The sequence below is a fragment of the Salvelinus alpinus genome, chromosome 10 (assembly GCF_045679555.1).
Source record: "Salvelinus alpinus chromosome 10, SLU_Salpinus.1, whole genome shotgun sequence".
In the NCBI taxonomy this organism is placed as follows: domain Eukaryota; kingdom Metazoa; phylum Chordata; class Actinopteri; order Salmoniformes; family Salmonidae; genus Salvelinus; species Salvelinus alpinus.
This window is the reverse complement of record NC_092095.1, coordinates 55,306,575-55,323,202: the sequence shown is the minus strand read 5'-3', so window position 1 is coordinate 55,323,202 and position 16,628 is coordinate 55,306,575. Positions and strand designations below refer to the sequence as shown.

General features: G+C 41.6%; 2 protein-coding genes across 4 annotated transcripts; both read right to left on the bottom strand.

Annotated features, from left to right (window-relative positions):
• Positions 1–5,565: 5,565 nt before the first annotated feature.
• LOC139532275 (uncharacterized) lies at positions 5,566–9,279 on the bottom strand. Of its 2 annotated transcripts, none has more exons than XR_011666530.1 (5): positions 7,030–9,279; positions 6,870–6,941; positions 6,640–6,729; positions 6,480–6,551; positions 5,566–5,956 (listed from the first exon to the last, which is right to left on the bottom strand). XR_011666530.1 is itself a non-coding variant. In XM_071329688.1 (5 exons), the coding sequence occupies exons 1-5, from the start codon at positions 7,124–7,126 to the stop codon at positions 5,748–5,750; spliced, it is 540 nt and encodes a 179-aa protein (XP_071185789.1). In that variant the 5' UTR covers positions 7,127–9,276; the 3' UTR covers positions 5,566–5,747. The 2 variants fall into 2 exon arrangements, 1 of the variants encoding a protein (XP_071185789.1); XM_071329688.1 differs by having other exon boundaries at positions 7,030–9,276.
• Positions 9,280–9,296: 17 nt separating this feature from the next.
• Positions 9,297–14,721, bottom strand: LOC139532277 (streptococcal hemagglutinin-like). 2 transcript variants are annotated; one of them, XM_071329693.1, is made up of 4 exons: positions 11,358–14,721; positions 10,375–10,428; positions 9,812–9,910; positions 9,297–9,708 (listed from the first exon to the last, which is right to left on the bottom strand). In XM_071329693.1, the coding sequence occupies exons 2-4, from the start codon at positions 10,414–10,416 to the stop codon at positions 9,538–9,540; spliced, it is 312 nt and encodes a 103-aa protein (XP_071185794.1). In that variant the 5' UTR covers positions 10,417–10,428; positions 11,358–14,721; the 3' UTR covers positions 9,297–9,537. The 2 variants fall into 2 exon arrangements, with proteins under 2 accessions (XP_071185794.1, XP_071185793.1); XM_071329692.1 differs by having other exon boundaries at positions 10,375–14,721.
• Positions 14,722–16,628: the final 1,907 nt, after the last annotated feature.

Genomic DNA, 16,628 nt, shown 5'->3' with positions numbered 1-16,628 from the left:
TGCTCAGTACTAAGGCGTGTTTGCTGCTGGATTGCCAGCATTGCATCCTGGGATGTAGGTCAGGTGAATAAGAGAGCAAAGTGAAGAGCAGGACGGAGATGGAAGAGATTTGAATAGAGATTAATTGCCTCCCAAATGAGTCACCTAATTCTCCTCCTCAGCTCCCCGCATCTCATCTGCTCAACACAGGCCTCTGTTAATGATCGTCTGAGAAATTCAATTTCCACTTTTATCTTTCTTTTACCGCAGTGCCCGACCACTTAACTGGGTTTTAATTATTATTAATGGTATTTAAGAACTCTGTAGATAAAAGTTAAAAACTTGAAAGACACCAATCTAAAAGAACATCTGAAAAGATCAGGCGTGATGATATTGTATCAACGGAGCTTATGGAAAGAGCCGTTTGAGAGGGTTGATTTCAATGCAGCGATTGATCACGACGATAAGTATTTTTAAGCTCTTCTTGTCGTGCGTCTTGCATATTGAGACTAGCCTGAGGCGATAGTGAGACGTCGACATCGTACAAGTTCTGCTGAACTCCTACTCTGAAGCACTCTGTATTCTGAACGAATCCTGTCAGTCTTATGTCGACATCCTAATCAAATAATCTGTCAACACGTTGAGTAATTCATCAATTCATTCGCTTCCTGGTGAAACATTTTGAATTACTACTGAGATCATTAAAGTGTCAGCAGAAATGTATCAAAAGCAACGGCAAAGTTCGTTAAAAGCTTATCAATTACAATCTACTTTTAACAACAATAACAACATCAATGGACGCTATAAATAATTGTGATGAATGATCAATCCTTTTGAATGCAATACCTCCCAACTCAGACAACCAGCGGGATACGATTGTGATCCGACACGTGACTGCAGTTTAATACCCAGATGTTGTATACTGTACGATTCATAAAGCTAGGACTGCCCCAGAGCTATCCCAGGGCTGAGTCTCTTGGCTGGGCTAGTGTAGACTAGAGGAACCCTCCTAGCTGTCCGGATGGGTTAGGTATGCTGCTGTGAACACTGCTGACTCTGTCATGGTCGGGAGAACAGAGGAACACAGCCTTGACCCCTATCAGTCCCACTGAGACAACACCACATAAACACTGTGATTCACCATGGTACAATACTAGACATGGCCTCAAAACAGGATGTTGTAAGCAGCAGGCTTACCTTATAGAATGTCTATTATCACAAGGGGACTTCAGGTCTGGTATTTCTCAATATCTTCTTTGTGGTTTGGGGGAAGGAGTCAGAGGAGACATGGGAGGCATCTGACACATAATAACTTCCTTGTGACATAAGTAACCTATTACTGTTTCTGTCACAAGCGATGTTCTGGGGTCTAACGGCATGCGACTGTAATGTTAAGCAATGGAGTGCTGCTGGCTTTAGGATGGATTCTGTAATGGAGTTGCCTTGACACGGTGTGCTTCTGTGTGGTACCTGGTCTATTTAGCATCAGCGGTGGTCTGAATCACCCTCTTTATGAATCCCATCAGGTATTTATGGTCGTCACCTCCATGGGCACGACCGCCTCGCCTCGCACAATCAAATAAAGCAGGGCTGCCTCGCCTGAGGCGGTGGGAGGCTCTAACCATAAATACGAGTCAGCTACTGTCCAATGCATTGAAAAGAACTGAGTCGGAGGAGGAGGAAGGTGGAATAGGCCTAGCTCACAGCCCATCTCCATCACATCTAACAGAATGGGTTCATTCTGCACTTTAAAGACTTCATTTATCACAGGAGCATTCCTCTGTTTCCTTGGGTGTCACAATTATCTGTCAGAGTCTCACTGCGCTCCTCCTAGTCTCTGGCTGATGTATGCGGCCCATTTAAATCCCATCCATCTGTTATGTATGACAGAGCATAATTCACATAGGGCTGGATCCTGTCTATCCACCACGGCTGGTTGGTGGTTTGCAAATGGCGTCTCGGTCTTGGACTAAATTAAATGGAGTGAATACTATTACGCAAATAGTTGAAGCTGTTGAATTCGCAAAAAAGGCATGTGATGCATACAGAGCCATCTTTAAGATTGCAATCTAATCACTTTTAGGAAAGTGAATATGGTGTTGTTCAACTAAACGGATGGAGGGACAGAGAGCGAAAGAGACAGAGATAGAGATAGCGAAATCAATTTTTTTTTTAGATGCAGACAGGCTTGTGGCGTAGAGAACAGAAAGAGAGGGAATGAATGTCAACAGTGCAGTATGAGCAGTATGAGTCGGAGTTGATTCAGTATGAGTCAGAGTGGATTCGGTATGAGTCAGAGTTGATTCAGTATGAGTCAGAGTTGATTCAGTGTGAGTCAGAGTTGATTCAGTATGAGTCAGAGTTGATTCAGTGTGAGTCAGAGTTGACTCTGTATGAGTCAGAGCTGATTGCGTGCTTAGACGACACGTCTTTAGTGAGCCAGGAATATTACGTTTTTATCCTCTAACTATTGGACTACTGAATGTTCAAAGCAGTCAGGGTCTCCATGAACGCCGTATTGCATTAGCTTTAGGGATTACATGTCAACAGGATGTCTTACAAATATAAGATATGTCTGAGGAAATGTCTGCATGTGATTTGATGTCATATATGCAAAGCCTACCTTCACAAGCCAGTACTGGCTTCACAAATCGTCTTGGGGCAAATATAAAGTGTTGTTTGAAAAACGAGGCAGACAAAATCCCTTCCCTAAAAACTGCAGTGACAGGCATGATATTATCGTTGTGGTTCAATGGAGTAAAAGATAGCTGACACAAGAACACAAACCCAGCTTGTCTCTCTGCTTGCCTCTCTTGTAAGTATTCCGATTGATCGGATTTGCAGGGGGGCAATGCAAATACAATCCCAAAAACCTTCCGATCCAAACAAATCGCCTTTTGTTTCATGCATATTTATCACACTTTTAAAATCCAGCAACTGTGACAAAGATTAATAACATGTGAGAGGATCATTGCGGCACTGCATCAAATCCTGATCGTTAAGTGAGTTCTAATTAATAAGAAAATGTCACCAACTGCCAAATACAGTGTGCCCTCTCCAGAGTACAAGACCGTGTCAATAGATGTTTGGAACTACTCGGCACTGAGGATTGAGTTGGGTTATTTACCCATGTGGTGGAGTATTGCTTTGGCATGTGTAGGCCTACAGGCACGCACCGACAGGCCTGCTCACATACAGCACGCCACGTAGCTTTGCAAGACAGTTCCAGAGGAGATAGCTGTTGATTGGCAGATGTGGAAAAAACGTTGGATTTTAAATTTCACATAATCAGCTCATTTTCTCTGCTTCATCACAGTGTGCATGGGGGAGCTTGTCTCCTAGGAGATTGGTACTAGAATAAAAATGTCTCGTTCTTCGATCATTTCTATTTCAAGGCTTTTCCTCAACACTCACAACGAGTGATCTGCACTCATCTGCTCAGAAAAGCAGGGCAACAGCACCCCCCCCCCCCCCACAGGCTCAACACAAAACAGTTCACAATGAGTAACCTAGATAACTTCTCCCTATTAGATCCACCAATGCCCTCTGTGAAACAGATGCAGAAAATCCCTATGCATATTCCTCCCACTGAACAACACCAACACACAGCACCCACTCCATAATCCCATTGTATATTCAGAGAGAATCCTGTGACACAATAGCATCACCGAAAATAAAAACGATTGTGTGCCCAGCTGCTTTCAGTGACCCCTCATCTGAAGGAGCCCTTTGCTACCACGGCAGATGGTTCATGCTGCCCTCAGATTGGTACCATATTCTTTAACTTGGGCTGCTCATTTTTATCTGGTTCAGTTTTTTTACTTACATGCACTTTGAATGTGATAAACGTTTACTAAGAAACTTGTATCTCTTTATTTTCCGATATATTTTTTTTACCGATGGCCTAGAGTCCCATTGCGATAAACACACAAATTAAATCACTTCAAAGACTCACCAGAACTACCGTTATCTGTCAACACAGCAGTTTGCCTTCTCCGCCTGTCTGGCTGATGCCTCCATGTCTCCCATGTCTTCCATTAGCACAGTATGTTATTCACAATTGTTCCGTTTATTGCACAACACTGCAAATATAACTGCAATCTAAGGAACACAAAATGAGTCATATAGTGAATGCATCACCTGTGAGTCATTTAATAGAAAACCATCAGCTAAATGGTCATACTACTGAACAAGCTCTGGGAATGAAGGCAACACGTTGTACAGTGGACGCATTTTGAATGGAGCAAAGCCATCAAAACACCATTTATCTACAGTACTAAAAGTCCAATTATATTTCAAGTGGTTTCAAGTTGATCACAAGTTAACCGAATAGATTTTCAACCAGAACAGCATCTGGGAATACTCCTATTGTGAAGAAAACAGGTTAGGACATAGAGATGTGTCTGTCCCCAAAGATTTCATGTCCATATTGTTTGTGAGAACACTGTAAATGTTTTACCACAGTGTGTCGTTGTGTGTTCAACATATATACTGTTGAGAATCCCATTTGTTCTATATAGAATCTATCTAACTCCCCAGAGGCTCCTAGCAGCTCCCAGGAGCCATGTTGGTAAACGTGTGTTTCAAAGTGTTCTCACCTCCGCCACACACACACCTGTCTGCATCTGACAAACCTGCTCTCACAGATAGGAAGAACCAATTACTGGAGCTCTATTCTTACATCACACACACACACACACACACACACACACACACACACACACACACACACACACACACACACACACACACACACACACACACACACACACACACACACACACACACACACACACACACACACACACACACACACACACAGTCTTGCATTTCTAACCAATTTAGGACTCCTCACATTTACATACCTTTTTAGGACCCTGCTTTCCAGACATCATAGAATCACAGAAATTACACTCATGAGCTAGAAAAAAAATCTAATATGAGGAAATCACCGAAAGTTGCCGACATCTTGAAAAAAGATCACTTGTAATTTTACCACCTACTTGAGACCGCACATTGCAAATCAAATCAAATCAAATCGGTCAAATACACATGGTTAGCAGACGTTAATGCGAGTGTAGCGCATTGCTTGTGCTTCTAGTTCCGACCGTGCAGTAATATCTAACAAGTAATGTAACAATTTCACAACTACCTTTTACACACAAGTGTAAAGGAATGAATAAGAATATGTACATATAAATATATGAATGAGCGATGGCCGAACGGCATAGGCAAGATGCAGTAGATGGTATAGAGGACAGTATATACATATGAGATGAGTAATGTAGGGTATGTAAACATTATATAAAGTGGCATTGTTTAAGTGACTAGTGATACATTTATTACATCGATATTTGATGCATTCATTCTATTTTATGACTGAAAATATTGCATGTAGAATGCCACAATGATGCAACACGGATGGCAACTCAACGGCTGTAGTGTAGTTCTACTGTAGTGTAGTTCTACTGTAGTGTAGTTCTTCTGTAAAGTATTTAAACTGGAACAACCATTTCAGTAATAGAGTCATTATATCCAAGTAACAGATTAATAGTTTAGAATTTTTTTTTTAATTTTTCTGTAACATTCAAAGTCAGCAGGCTTTGTATTCTTGAGACCTTAATCACTCCAAAAGTGAACAACCCACCTGGGAAAACTTCCCCCAAACAGAGTGAGATGGAGGACATTCATTAACTGCCTATGAGCTTAAGTCAAGTAAGTCCCATTAAATCCTCAGAGGTACACCAAGATAGAAGCATCTTATACACTTATTTTCTCTGATCTGCAACTATTCTGTTGTGTACATAGAACTTTACTGCTCTCCAGTCCCTGTTTACTAGCGCTTGGCCAGAAGCAGCAATGCATTTCTCACAGTCTTGTTTTCCAGGCGTTTTTCCCATTCGGATAAAATTCATCAAGGAATCTTCAACTGCATCCACCTCTATTGTCGACCAAAACCTTTTTGTTCCTTTGGCACCTTTGGAAAGAGATGACATTATGAATGACTACATTAAATAAAGGTTGAGTACAATACAGTATGTGTTCATCTCTGTATTAACTCTACAAGGTTGCAGCTGTTTCTGCAAAGTGTGTTGAGGTTAAACTAACAATCCCAACTAAATAACTACATAGATAAGGATGTGAGAGAAGAATGTGCAATGCTGACATCAAGGCAGACTCAATCTGTATGGAATCTAAGCCCATCAAATTGTTTGCAATGTAAACCTTCTAATAAAAGCAATACTTATTAAATTAAGTTCCCTCCCCCAGGAAAAACAATGTAAAGTGTGGTAATCCTTCTGTGTTATCATCTATCCTGACACACTAGTTCAGATCTAACGTCTTGACTTGTGTCCAATCCAAACTAATCCGTTCTGTACTGGCATGGTTGGAAATACACCAACTGATGAAGACAGGATTGATCTGGACCAGCACTGTACTATACGTTGACACTACAGAATGAAAATGCACTGACTGAAGACAGCAGGAAACAGTCTAACCATGTGAGCCTCTCTTTTGTCCCAGCTTTCCCTTGGTGATTGGCTGTTTGGCCCGAATCGCTGACATCTCTCCTGGAAAACATCAGTGGAAAACATGTATTTTTCGAAAAGGACATTGTAATTAAGAATACGTCCATATCTATGTAAGGTATAGGCATACCGGTCAGATTTTCTTCATAGGATTTTTCAGACGACTCCTCTCTCTCAGAGTCGTTCTCTGATGCACAATCAGTGGCTGCAGCATCAATTTCTTCAGACATAACAGTTTGTAAAAGACAATAAAAACAAAAGCAAATTGCAGCAAGTTAAATCAGTGCACAAGAAATTAGAGTCAGCATTTTTTGCCAGAGTGAAAATGCACTGACTGAAGACAGCAGGAAACAGTCTAACCATGTGAGCCTCTCTTTTGTCCCAGCTTTCCCTTAGTCATTGGCTGTTTGGCCCGAATCGCTGACATCTCTCCTGGAAAACATCAGTGGAAAACATGTATTTTTCGAAAAGGACATTGTAATTAAGAATACGTCCATATCTATGTAAGGTATAGGCATACCGGTCAGATTTTCTTCATAGGATTTTTCAGATGACTCCTCTCTCTCAGAGTCGTTCTCTGATGAACAAGAGTCTGCAGCCTCATTATTTCCAGCCATGCTTTTTTCTAAAAGATGGCCAAAAGAAGAATGCTAAATTGAGGCAAGCTAAATCTGCGCAAAACAAAACCTTTGTTTTTATTGTCAGTGTAAACTTTTTGCCATTAAACTAAACACTGGGGGTAAACTTACCACTGGGACTGATGGTTATTTGATCCAGACTTTTCCCCTTGAACTCTGCCAATCTGCCCTGTTCACATGCCATCAGTATTTTACTTATTTTGGCCAACTGAAGCGTTCCCTCTGGAAGACGGTAGAACTTTCGATGAATCCGAATGTCGTGACCCAAGAAGTCAGCAAACTGGTCCTGTTCTGTATCATTGAGATTTAACACTCTGGAGAGGGTGGCAACCTGTTTTCGTAGTTTAGTTGATGACAATGCTTCAGGTAACTTGGCACCACATTGTTTGGCATAGGCGCGGATGCAGTCATTCCCCCGAAAATGTGTATCATATCCTGGCCTGGCAAATAAGTAGATATTTCCTTCGCTCACTCCACATGAGCACCGCTCTTTGATAAGCAGCTCTAAAGATTCCACCATCACTGGAGTAAGGATTACAGGCACCTTCCTGCCACGCTTCCCACAGGTTTCAATGCGTTCAAAATGCGCACAGAGTAGTCTCTCAACCTCTGTTAGCGCCACTGCAACATCTTTGTTAAGTGGGGATTTGTCCCTGGAGTGAAATGTTGCCACAGACATCTTTGACACCTCTCCCTCTCTTTTCCTGTTGAAGATAATCATCTGAGCCAGTATCACTTTTGCTAGATTGCTCCATTTTCCTGAGGTTTTCTCATCGCACAGTTGGTTGTAGTATTGTTTCTGCTTTTCATCTAAGTACATGTGTATTTTTTTAACGTCATCTGCTAATGGAATAAGCTGCGGTGCGTTCCATTTCTTCTGTTCAAGTGTACGATATGCAGCAGAAGAGATCATTTCATTCCAGCGAAGACGGTAGATGCCTTGGAAGTCTCGGACAAGCTTCAACTTTTCTTCATTCTGGGTAATAAGAGCTTCACCCTCCATGATGTCTGCAATTTTCTGGATGCTTTGCCCAAGCTTTGTCGCCAGGGTTGCTTTTTCGAATTTGTTTGTCTTTTCATCATAGCCAGTCACTTCTTTGACAGCTTTTATGATGTGTTGGAAGTGTTTTGGGTTGATATAATCCTTCATCTTTTTCAGTGGTGTCACCTTTCTACCTTTAATCACAAGTCTCCCTAGTTCTCGCAAAGTTTGACGAATGTGCTGGTGTTGTGAGGGGTTCTCCCCTTTCTTGTTGTACATTTTTTCACCCAATGCCAAGATGTATCTGTCTTGTTTTACTGCATGGGCTACATCATCTTGAGCCATGTTACTCACAAGTTTCCATACCTTTTCACTCACTCCTTTAGCAACCGGTTGAGCATTAGCACAGAGCGCCTGTATTCTGGTTTTGCCAGGCATCTCCTTTCGAACGTGTTGTGCTAGTGTGCACCTTGCCACATGCCTCCACATAGATTTGCGTTTAAAGAGCCCATGGCAGGCAAAACAATGCTGATAGTCCTGGTGATTGGTCTTGTCATTACTTGTTTGTTTACATGGTACCAAAACCCCCTTTCCTTCTTTAAGTGCCTGAATGTTGTGTGCCCGATTCCCCTTCTTGCGAAGAAGATTCAGCTGAAGTCTCCTAGCTTTTGATCTCTTTGCAAACCGAAGTGCAGTAGCTACTTCTATTTCATCCCCATGTTTACGTTGTAAATGACGGGCAATTTTGGATTGCGGTTGCTCGCAAAACAGACAGAAGTGCTTTTTTTGGTGGTACTTTTTGGATCCATCTAATTCTGAGACATTCATTACAAGCAATGATTCACTGCTAGTGTTTGACATTGGGGAACTAGTACATCTCTTATAAGTATTTGCATATTGATTCTTTCTCTTGAGTTCTGTTTCTTCATTTGAGCTGTTTTCTTCTGAGGAACTTCTGCATCTCTTGCTAGTCTTCTTGTAGTGATTCCTTCTCTTGACTCCTGCTATTTTATCTGAACTGTCTCCCTCTGAGACTAAATCAACGTGTTTACTGCTGTCCACCCTTGTCTTTGGTTCTGAAAAATCATCAGAATTGTCTTCCTCTGATGATTCTGATGGCCCTGGGACATAATCACCTTCACTGTTGTCAATGCTGGATATTGAGTCATCAGTCTTGTATCCAAGCATAGCTTTGGTCAACTGTATTGAAGAAAAAAATTATATTGGATAACTAGACAGATTACAAAGTATTTGGACACCGGCACATTTTGATTAGTTACGACTGTGCTCCTCTACTTGTTTATGTTATAATACTATGAATATGGGATGAAAGTGCAGACTTGCCCATCTTTGATTTACAAAGCTGATTCACAAGAACTTACAGTATGTGCTGGTGTTGAATGACACTTTAACTTACGTATATACTGTCTGTTCTGATCAACGGTGGTGCATCATCCAACACATTGACTATCGACCCAGAAGTACTGGCAGCCTCAGAGGTACTGGCAGCCTCAGAGGTACTGGCAGCCTCAGAGGTACTGGCAGCCTCAGAGGTACTGGCAGCCTCGGTGTCTGACATCTAAGGATACAATAAAATGATATTAGTCATGTGCAAATTAGGCAATAGGATATGATAACGATTCAACCATCCCCAGTATCCTCATTCTAAACAACTGACAAACCTGCGCTTCGGGATTTATCTTTTCCTTTTCAAATCTGGCCTCACAAGTTGAACTATGCTTCTTTAGATTTTCCATGCGCCTTCTTAGCCTCTGCAGTGCCTTTGTAAAGGAAGACAAAAAGAAACGTTGAGACTTAATAGAATGACAAGATTGCTCGGCACACAACAGGGGATGGGCTGGGGGACACCAATGACTGTTATCATTGACTAATAGAGGGGCTGGGGGACACCAATGACTGTTATCATTGACTAATAGAGGGGCTGTTATCATTGACTAATAGAGGGGCTGGGGGACACCAATGACTGTTATCATTGACTAATAGAGGGGCTGTTATCATTGACTAATAGAGGTCCAACAAACATCTATTACAATTTCTGTTTTTTTAAAACTACTTTCAAGGTAAAAAAGCAAGTATAAGCATAACAGAAGCACATTATGCAAGTTCCTGCATGCAACTAAAGCTGAATCTGCTTTTATGGATGGACTAAAAGAGAATCAGTATGAGTGGTTTGGCTAAAGCAAGGCAAGCGTACTCTAAATACTAGGCAAATCAGAAAACATACCGCATTGGTTACTTTGTAGGTTCCTGGACTCTTATCTTCCATTATGTTTTCGATCTTAAAAAATGTGTGTAAGAAATAGGGATTTGGTTAAAGAATCTGCCAGTATATGTATATATTTTTTCAAGACAGTGAATTGTCACAGTCCTACCAAAATGGACACTTTCCACAACCCTTATACTTGTTGTGGTGTTTCACTCTTTTATGTGCAAAAAAAAAAGAACTAGGAACCCCACCACGCCCCTCCCCCCACCCAAACTAATGTCCATGGTTTTCAATAAAAAAAATCTGGTCACTTATTTCTTAATTAGTTTAACATATTTCTTATTTTCATCTGAATTATTTCAATGTAAAAAACGGTATTTGGGTAAGAAAGGGCTATAAAAAACGGGCGCAACTTCAATACATTAATTTAATGAGGGGGTTTAAATATTTTAACACACATACAGGCTTATGACTTGACAAAACAGATGAAAAGGAACTGGCTTTTCTTGCTAGCTTGTTACACTATAGCAATATTATTTTCCAATGCATGTAACATTGTGTTAACCACAATCATGTATTCTAAATCATAGACACGTTTACCAATTATGCTAAACTTATTAGCTAGCTTGCAACCATAGCTAGCATATTTCTTTTTTTAACTAGCATGGGTAGCATGCTAACCGTTAGCTAGCACGCTAACAGTTAGCTAGCACACTAACCGTTAGCAAGCCACAAATAACTATAAGGTAGAAACATGCAAAGTAACAATTGCACATTAATGAATTGTTTGGATAAACCTGCCAATTTCAATGTCATGACGCAGTATATCTGACACAATGCGGCTTTCAGACATCGTCAATGCATGTTGGATTCCACCGAAAGACATACATGACTGACATTAATTCATTAAAAATAAAGACAACGAGAACATGCATTGCTTGTCAATACACCAAATACAATTTTAGCTAAAATATTGGTTAACAGTTTAGTTAATAGCTTACCTTCTTGCATGAATGCAAACATCTGCAACCATCCTCCTCTTCCTTAAAACACGTGCTGCACAGCTACTTCAGTGGTGATCACGCTCAGGCAGGGACAGGTTTGCCAGGTCAATTTCAAATTTCTAGGAGTCTGCTCAAAACCAGCCTTCAAAACCCACCTTCACTAGCACAATTTTAGCAGAATACGGCGAAATTAATGATTTTTTTTAAATGCCATGTTGGTAACGTTGCAATATAGAAGTAGTATAACAACTTCCACCTAGCGACCAAAACCTTTCTCCTGCCACAAAGTTTTAAAAGTACATCAATAAACCACAAATAGTGTACATGGCAACCTTGAGCAGAGATTTATGCTGCAACATGGGGGAGGGGGAACTGTGTATCTTTTATTATTATAATATTTTTATTAACAACACATAAATACAGGAAGTACATATGGGAACACAAGTATATATAAATAATATACAAAGGACGGGGGAGGGGGGGGACTGTGTTGACCTATAAAACCTTTGATAGTTTGGTACTGTTGTGCACTTTGCAGTGGGGGAGGGGCAGGACCTCAAGCGGAAATTATGGCCAGTAGATATGCATAACAATGATTCCATCAGCCCAGATTTCTGAATATGTCTGCAATGTTATTACTGTTAGCCACATTTCCTTAGACAATTTGGGTTTGTAGCTTACACAATCAGTATCAGTGAGGTGGTAAGTGCAGCTACTTGAATGGTCTGTACATGAAAGATGGAGTGGTGGATATGTACATTTTTCACTGGGGAGACTTGCTGACACAAAAGTAGCTTATGGCAGGTTAAGATTTGATCTAGCAACCTAACCCATCAGCAATCAGATTAATTACCTGCCCACAGACCACTCAAACAGCCTACTGATATTAACAGCCATCTCTCACTATAGGCACTCAGCTACTCCCACAATCTCTCTTTCTCTCTTATAACAGGCCTTTTTTTAATCATATTTGCATTTATCTTCCACTAGATCCCTGGTTTCACAATGTGGAATAAAATGTAATGATAATACGTGATTTCAGGTTTGTACTGCTGTGAAGACGTAGGCCTTTACATCAGCATTGATCTCTTTGCAAAAAGCCTCAAGAAAACTCATAATAACATTGGGTAGCTGATGAGTAGCTGATGTTCATATCTTAAAGGACAAGTCCCTATAAGCCTTTGTCAGGAATCAGGACTGGGTTAATAAAGCCAACGCAACTGCATGTTTTACAAATGGTAGGCTATCAAATGTTAGGCCTAGTTATAAAATGACATTATAGGCCAACATTGTACACTATAGGCCTATTTCTTTTCCGGGTAGGAGAAGGTCTATTGCAGACTTGCCTAGTGCGGCAAAATGGCCGAAACATGGCCTGGTCATGGATGAAAAGCACATTTTCAAACTGGGGTAGAACTGAGGGAACATAAGGCAGACCCCAGGATTTCAGCTTCCTGTGTTAGCTGTTGTAATCCTCTTGCTGCGTATATTTGTAGAAAGCCTCACCCCAACAGAGAGTTATGGGGAGGGAGGTATAATCAAAATGTCTGCTTAATGCTTTTGAGGGAGCAGCAGAAAAGTGTACCCAACCTGGGGTACAACTTGCTAGAATTGGTAGTTGAAGCAGTAGTAGTAGCCATGTAATGGCAGCAGTGTTGTAGTTGAGTCACAAAAGCATAAGTCCGAGTCAATTCACAAGACCCTATGGCTACTCTGAGTTGAGTCAAAGTCACCAATGTTGGAGTCAGGAGTCGAGTCACAAGTCCCTATGGCTGAAATCAGAGTCCCACTGTTTGGTCCAAGAGTTCAAGTCTAAGACAATGGGTCCATATTAACTTAATATTAAGTTATTAACCCAGTCAGATAGTGTCAGGAGGAATTTGATCAATCATTTTTCGTATCCCCTTTCTTTCTGTGCCAACAAATGTTTATATGCTACAGGTAAACCAGATTGTCAGCTAGCTAGCTAATTAGGTAACATGTTGAACATGGTGTGGCTGCACAGCTTCTTCATATTTGATGTAGTCTAAATAGAAACTGAAAGACACAGACAGACATATACACCTCTATAAACTGTACTGAAGTCAGATATTAGTGGCTAATGTGCACATTCTGTGGAGGTCAACTAGATCTGTTAAAAGGTCTACAACAACAACACATTTTATGTTTGTGTTAGAGAGCACATAACATGCCTATCTGAATTTAACTTAATCATTTGAAATCACATATTTCAATGTTAAGCTTTGATTTGTAACATATTAACTGTTTTTCAGTGCATAGTAGTCTACAAGAGTCTGTAGAACAGGTTCATATTAGTGGTACAGTTGAGTGAGAATTCCAGCCAGCAGTTGAAATTTTGATACATTGTATGACACGCCCTACACTACAGCCAATCATTGAGCAGCCTCCCATCCCCTTCTCTGCTCCCATCCCCCTCTCCTTTACCAGGTCATATGCTGTATATTAAGGCCACATATAAGTATTAATGAACAAACAGCTATAGACAGTACTGAAGTCAGATATTAGTGGCTAATGTTAACATTCTGTGGTCAACTGCTCCTAGATCTGTTAAAAGGTCTACAGCAACAACACATTTTATGTTTGTGTTAGAGAGCACATAACATGCCTATCTGAATTTAACTTAATCATTTGAAATCACATATTTCAATGTTAAGCTTTGATTTGTAACATATTAACTGTTTTTCAGTGCATAGTAGTCTACAAGAGTCTGTAGAACAGGTTCATATTAGTGGTACAGTTGAGTGAGAATTCCAGCCAGCAGTTGACATCCACCCACAACCACAAAGTCATATACACTGCTCAAAAAAATAAAGGGAACACTAAAATAACACATCCTAGATCTGAATGAATGAAATATTCTTAAATACCTTTTTCTTTACATAGTTAAATGTGATGACAACAAAATCACACAAAAATGGTCAATGGAAATCAAATTTATCAACCCATGGAGGTCTGGATTTGGAGTCACACTCAAAATTAAAGTGGAAAACCACAATACAGGCTGATCCAACTTTGATGTAATGTCCTTAAAACAAGTCAAAATGAAGCTCAGTAGTGTGTGTGGCCTCCACGTGCCTGTATGACCTTCCTACAACGCCTGGGCATGCTCCTGATGAGGTGGCGGATGGTCTCCTGAGGGATCTCCTCCCAGACCTGGACTAAAGCATCCGCCAACTCCTGGACAGTCTGTGGTGCAGTGTGGCGTTGGTGGATGGAGCGAGGCATGATGTCCCAGATGTGCTCAATTGGATTCAGGTCTGGGGAACGGGCGGGCCAGTCCATAGCATCAATGCCTTCCTCTTGCAGGAACTGCTGACACACTCCAGCCACATGAGGTCTAGCATTGTCTTGCATTAGGAGGAACCCAGGGCCAACAGCACCAGCATATGTTCTCACAAGGGGTCTGAGGATCTCATCTCGGTACCTAATGGCAGTCAGGCTACCTCTGGCGAGCACATTGAGGGCTGTGCGGCCCCCCAAAGAAATGCCACCCCACACCATGACTGACCCACCGCCAAACCGGTCATGCTGGAGGATGTTGCAGGCAGCAGAACGTTCTCCACGGCGTCTCCAGACTCTGTCACGTCTGTCACATGTGCTCAGTGTGAACCTGCTTTCATCTGTGAAGAGCACTGGGCGCCAGTGGCAAATTTGCCAATCTTGGTGTTCTCTGGCAAATGCCAAACGTCCTGCACGGTGTTGGGCTCTAAGCACAACCCCCACCTGTGGACGTCGGGCCCTCATACCACCCTCATGGAGTCTGTTTCTGACCGTTTGAGCAGACACATGCACATTTGTGGCCTGCTGGAGGTCATTTTGCAGGGCTCTGGCAGTGCTCCTCCTACTCCTCCTTGCACAAAGGCGGAGGTAGCGGTCCTGCTGCTGGGTTGTTGCCCTCCTACGGCCTCCTCCACGTCTCCTGATGTACTGGCCTGTCTCCTGGTAGCGCCTCCATGCTCTGGACACTACGCTGACAGACACAGCAAACCTCCTTGCCACAGCTCGCATTGATGTGCCATCCTGGATGAGCTGCACTACCTGAGCCACTTGTGTGGGTTGTAGACTCCGTCTCATGCTACCACTAGAGTGAAAGCACCGCCAGCATTCAAAAGTGAACAAAACATCACCCAGGAAGCATAGGAACTGAGAAGTGGTCTGTGGTCACCACCAGCAGAACCACTCCTTTATTGGGGGTGTCTTGCTAATTGCCTATAATTTCCACATGTTGTCTATTCCATTTGCACAACAGCATGTGAAATTTATTGTCAATCAGTGTTGCTTCCTAAGTGGACAGTTTGATTTCACAGAAGTGTGATTGACTTGGAGTTACATTGTGTTGTTTAAGTGTTCCCTATATTTTTTTGAGCAGTGTATATTAAGGCCAAATATAAGTCTTAATGAAGAAACTGCTATAGACAATACTGAAGTAAGATATTAGTGGCTCATGTTAACATTGAGTGGAGGTCAACTGATCCTAGATCTGTGACTTTAAGTGCCTAAAGCCAACTCTAATATACAGTACCAGTCAAAAGTTTGGACACACAAACTCATTTAAGGGTTTTTCTTTATTTTTACTATTTTCTACATTGTAGAATAATAGTGAAAACATCAAAACTGAGAATAATACATATGGAATCATGTTGTAACCAAAAAAGTGTTAAACAACTCAAAATATATTTTATATTTGAGATTCTTTAAACCCTTTGCCTTGATGACAGCTTTGCACACTCTTGGCATTCTCTCACCCAGCTTCACCTGGAATGCTTTTCCAGCAGTCTTGAAGGAGTTCTCACATATGCTGAGTACTTGTTGGTTGCTTTTCCTTCACTCTACGGTCCAACTCATCCCAAACCATCTCAATTGGGTTGAGGTCGGCTGATTGTGGAGGCCAGGTCATCTGATGCAGCACTCCATCACTCTCCTTGGTCAAATAGCCCTTACACAGCCTGGAGGTGAGTTTTGGGTCATTGTCCTTTTGAAAAATAAATGATATCCCCACTAAGCGCAGACGGTGTATCGCTGCAGAATGCTGTGGTAGCCATGCTGGTTAAGTGTGCCTTGAATTCTAAATAAATCTCTGACAGTGTCACCAGCAAAGCACCACCACACCTCCTTCTCCATGCTTCACGGTGGGAACCACACATGCATAGATAATCCGTTTACCTGCTCTGCGTCTCACAAAGACACAGTTGGACCCAAACATTTCAAATTTGGACTCATCAGACCAAAGGACAGATTTCCACCGGT

What these genes read in the sequence shown, in the direction of transcription:
- LOC139532275 (XM_071329688.1), bottom strand. Translation starts at nt 7,126, where the DNA reads ATGGCTGGAAATAATGAGGCTGCAGACTCTTGTTCATCAGAGAACGAC. An exon ending in CTATGAAGAAAATCTGACCG is followed by an intron (nt 6,942 to 7,029) that starts GTATGCCTATAC and finishes GATGTTTTCCAG; the next exon opens with GAGAGATGTCAGCGATTCGG. An exon ending in ACAAAAGAGAGGCTCACATG is followed by an intron (nt 6,730 to 6,869) that starts GTTAGACTGTTT and finishes TTATGTCTGAAG; the next exon opens with AAATTGATGCTGCAGCCACT.
- LOC139532277 (XM_071329692.1), bottom strand. Translation starts at nt 10,416, where the DNA reads ATGGAAGATAAGAGTCCAGGAACCTACAAAGTAACCAATGCG. An exon ending in CCTACAAAGTAACCAATGCG is followed by an intron (nt 9,911 to 10,374) that starts GTATGTTTTCTG and finishes TCCTTTACAAAG; the next exon opens with GCACTGCAGAGGCTAAGAAG. An exon ending in AGATAAATCCCGAAGCGCAG is followed by an intron (nt 9,709 to 9,811) that starts GTTTGTCAGTTG and finishes TTGTATCCTTAG; the next exon opens with ATGTCAGACACCGAGGCTGC.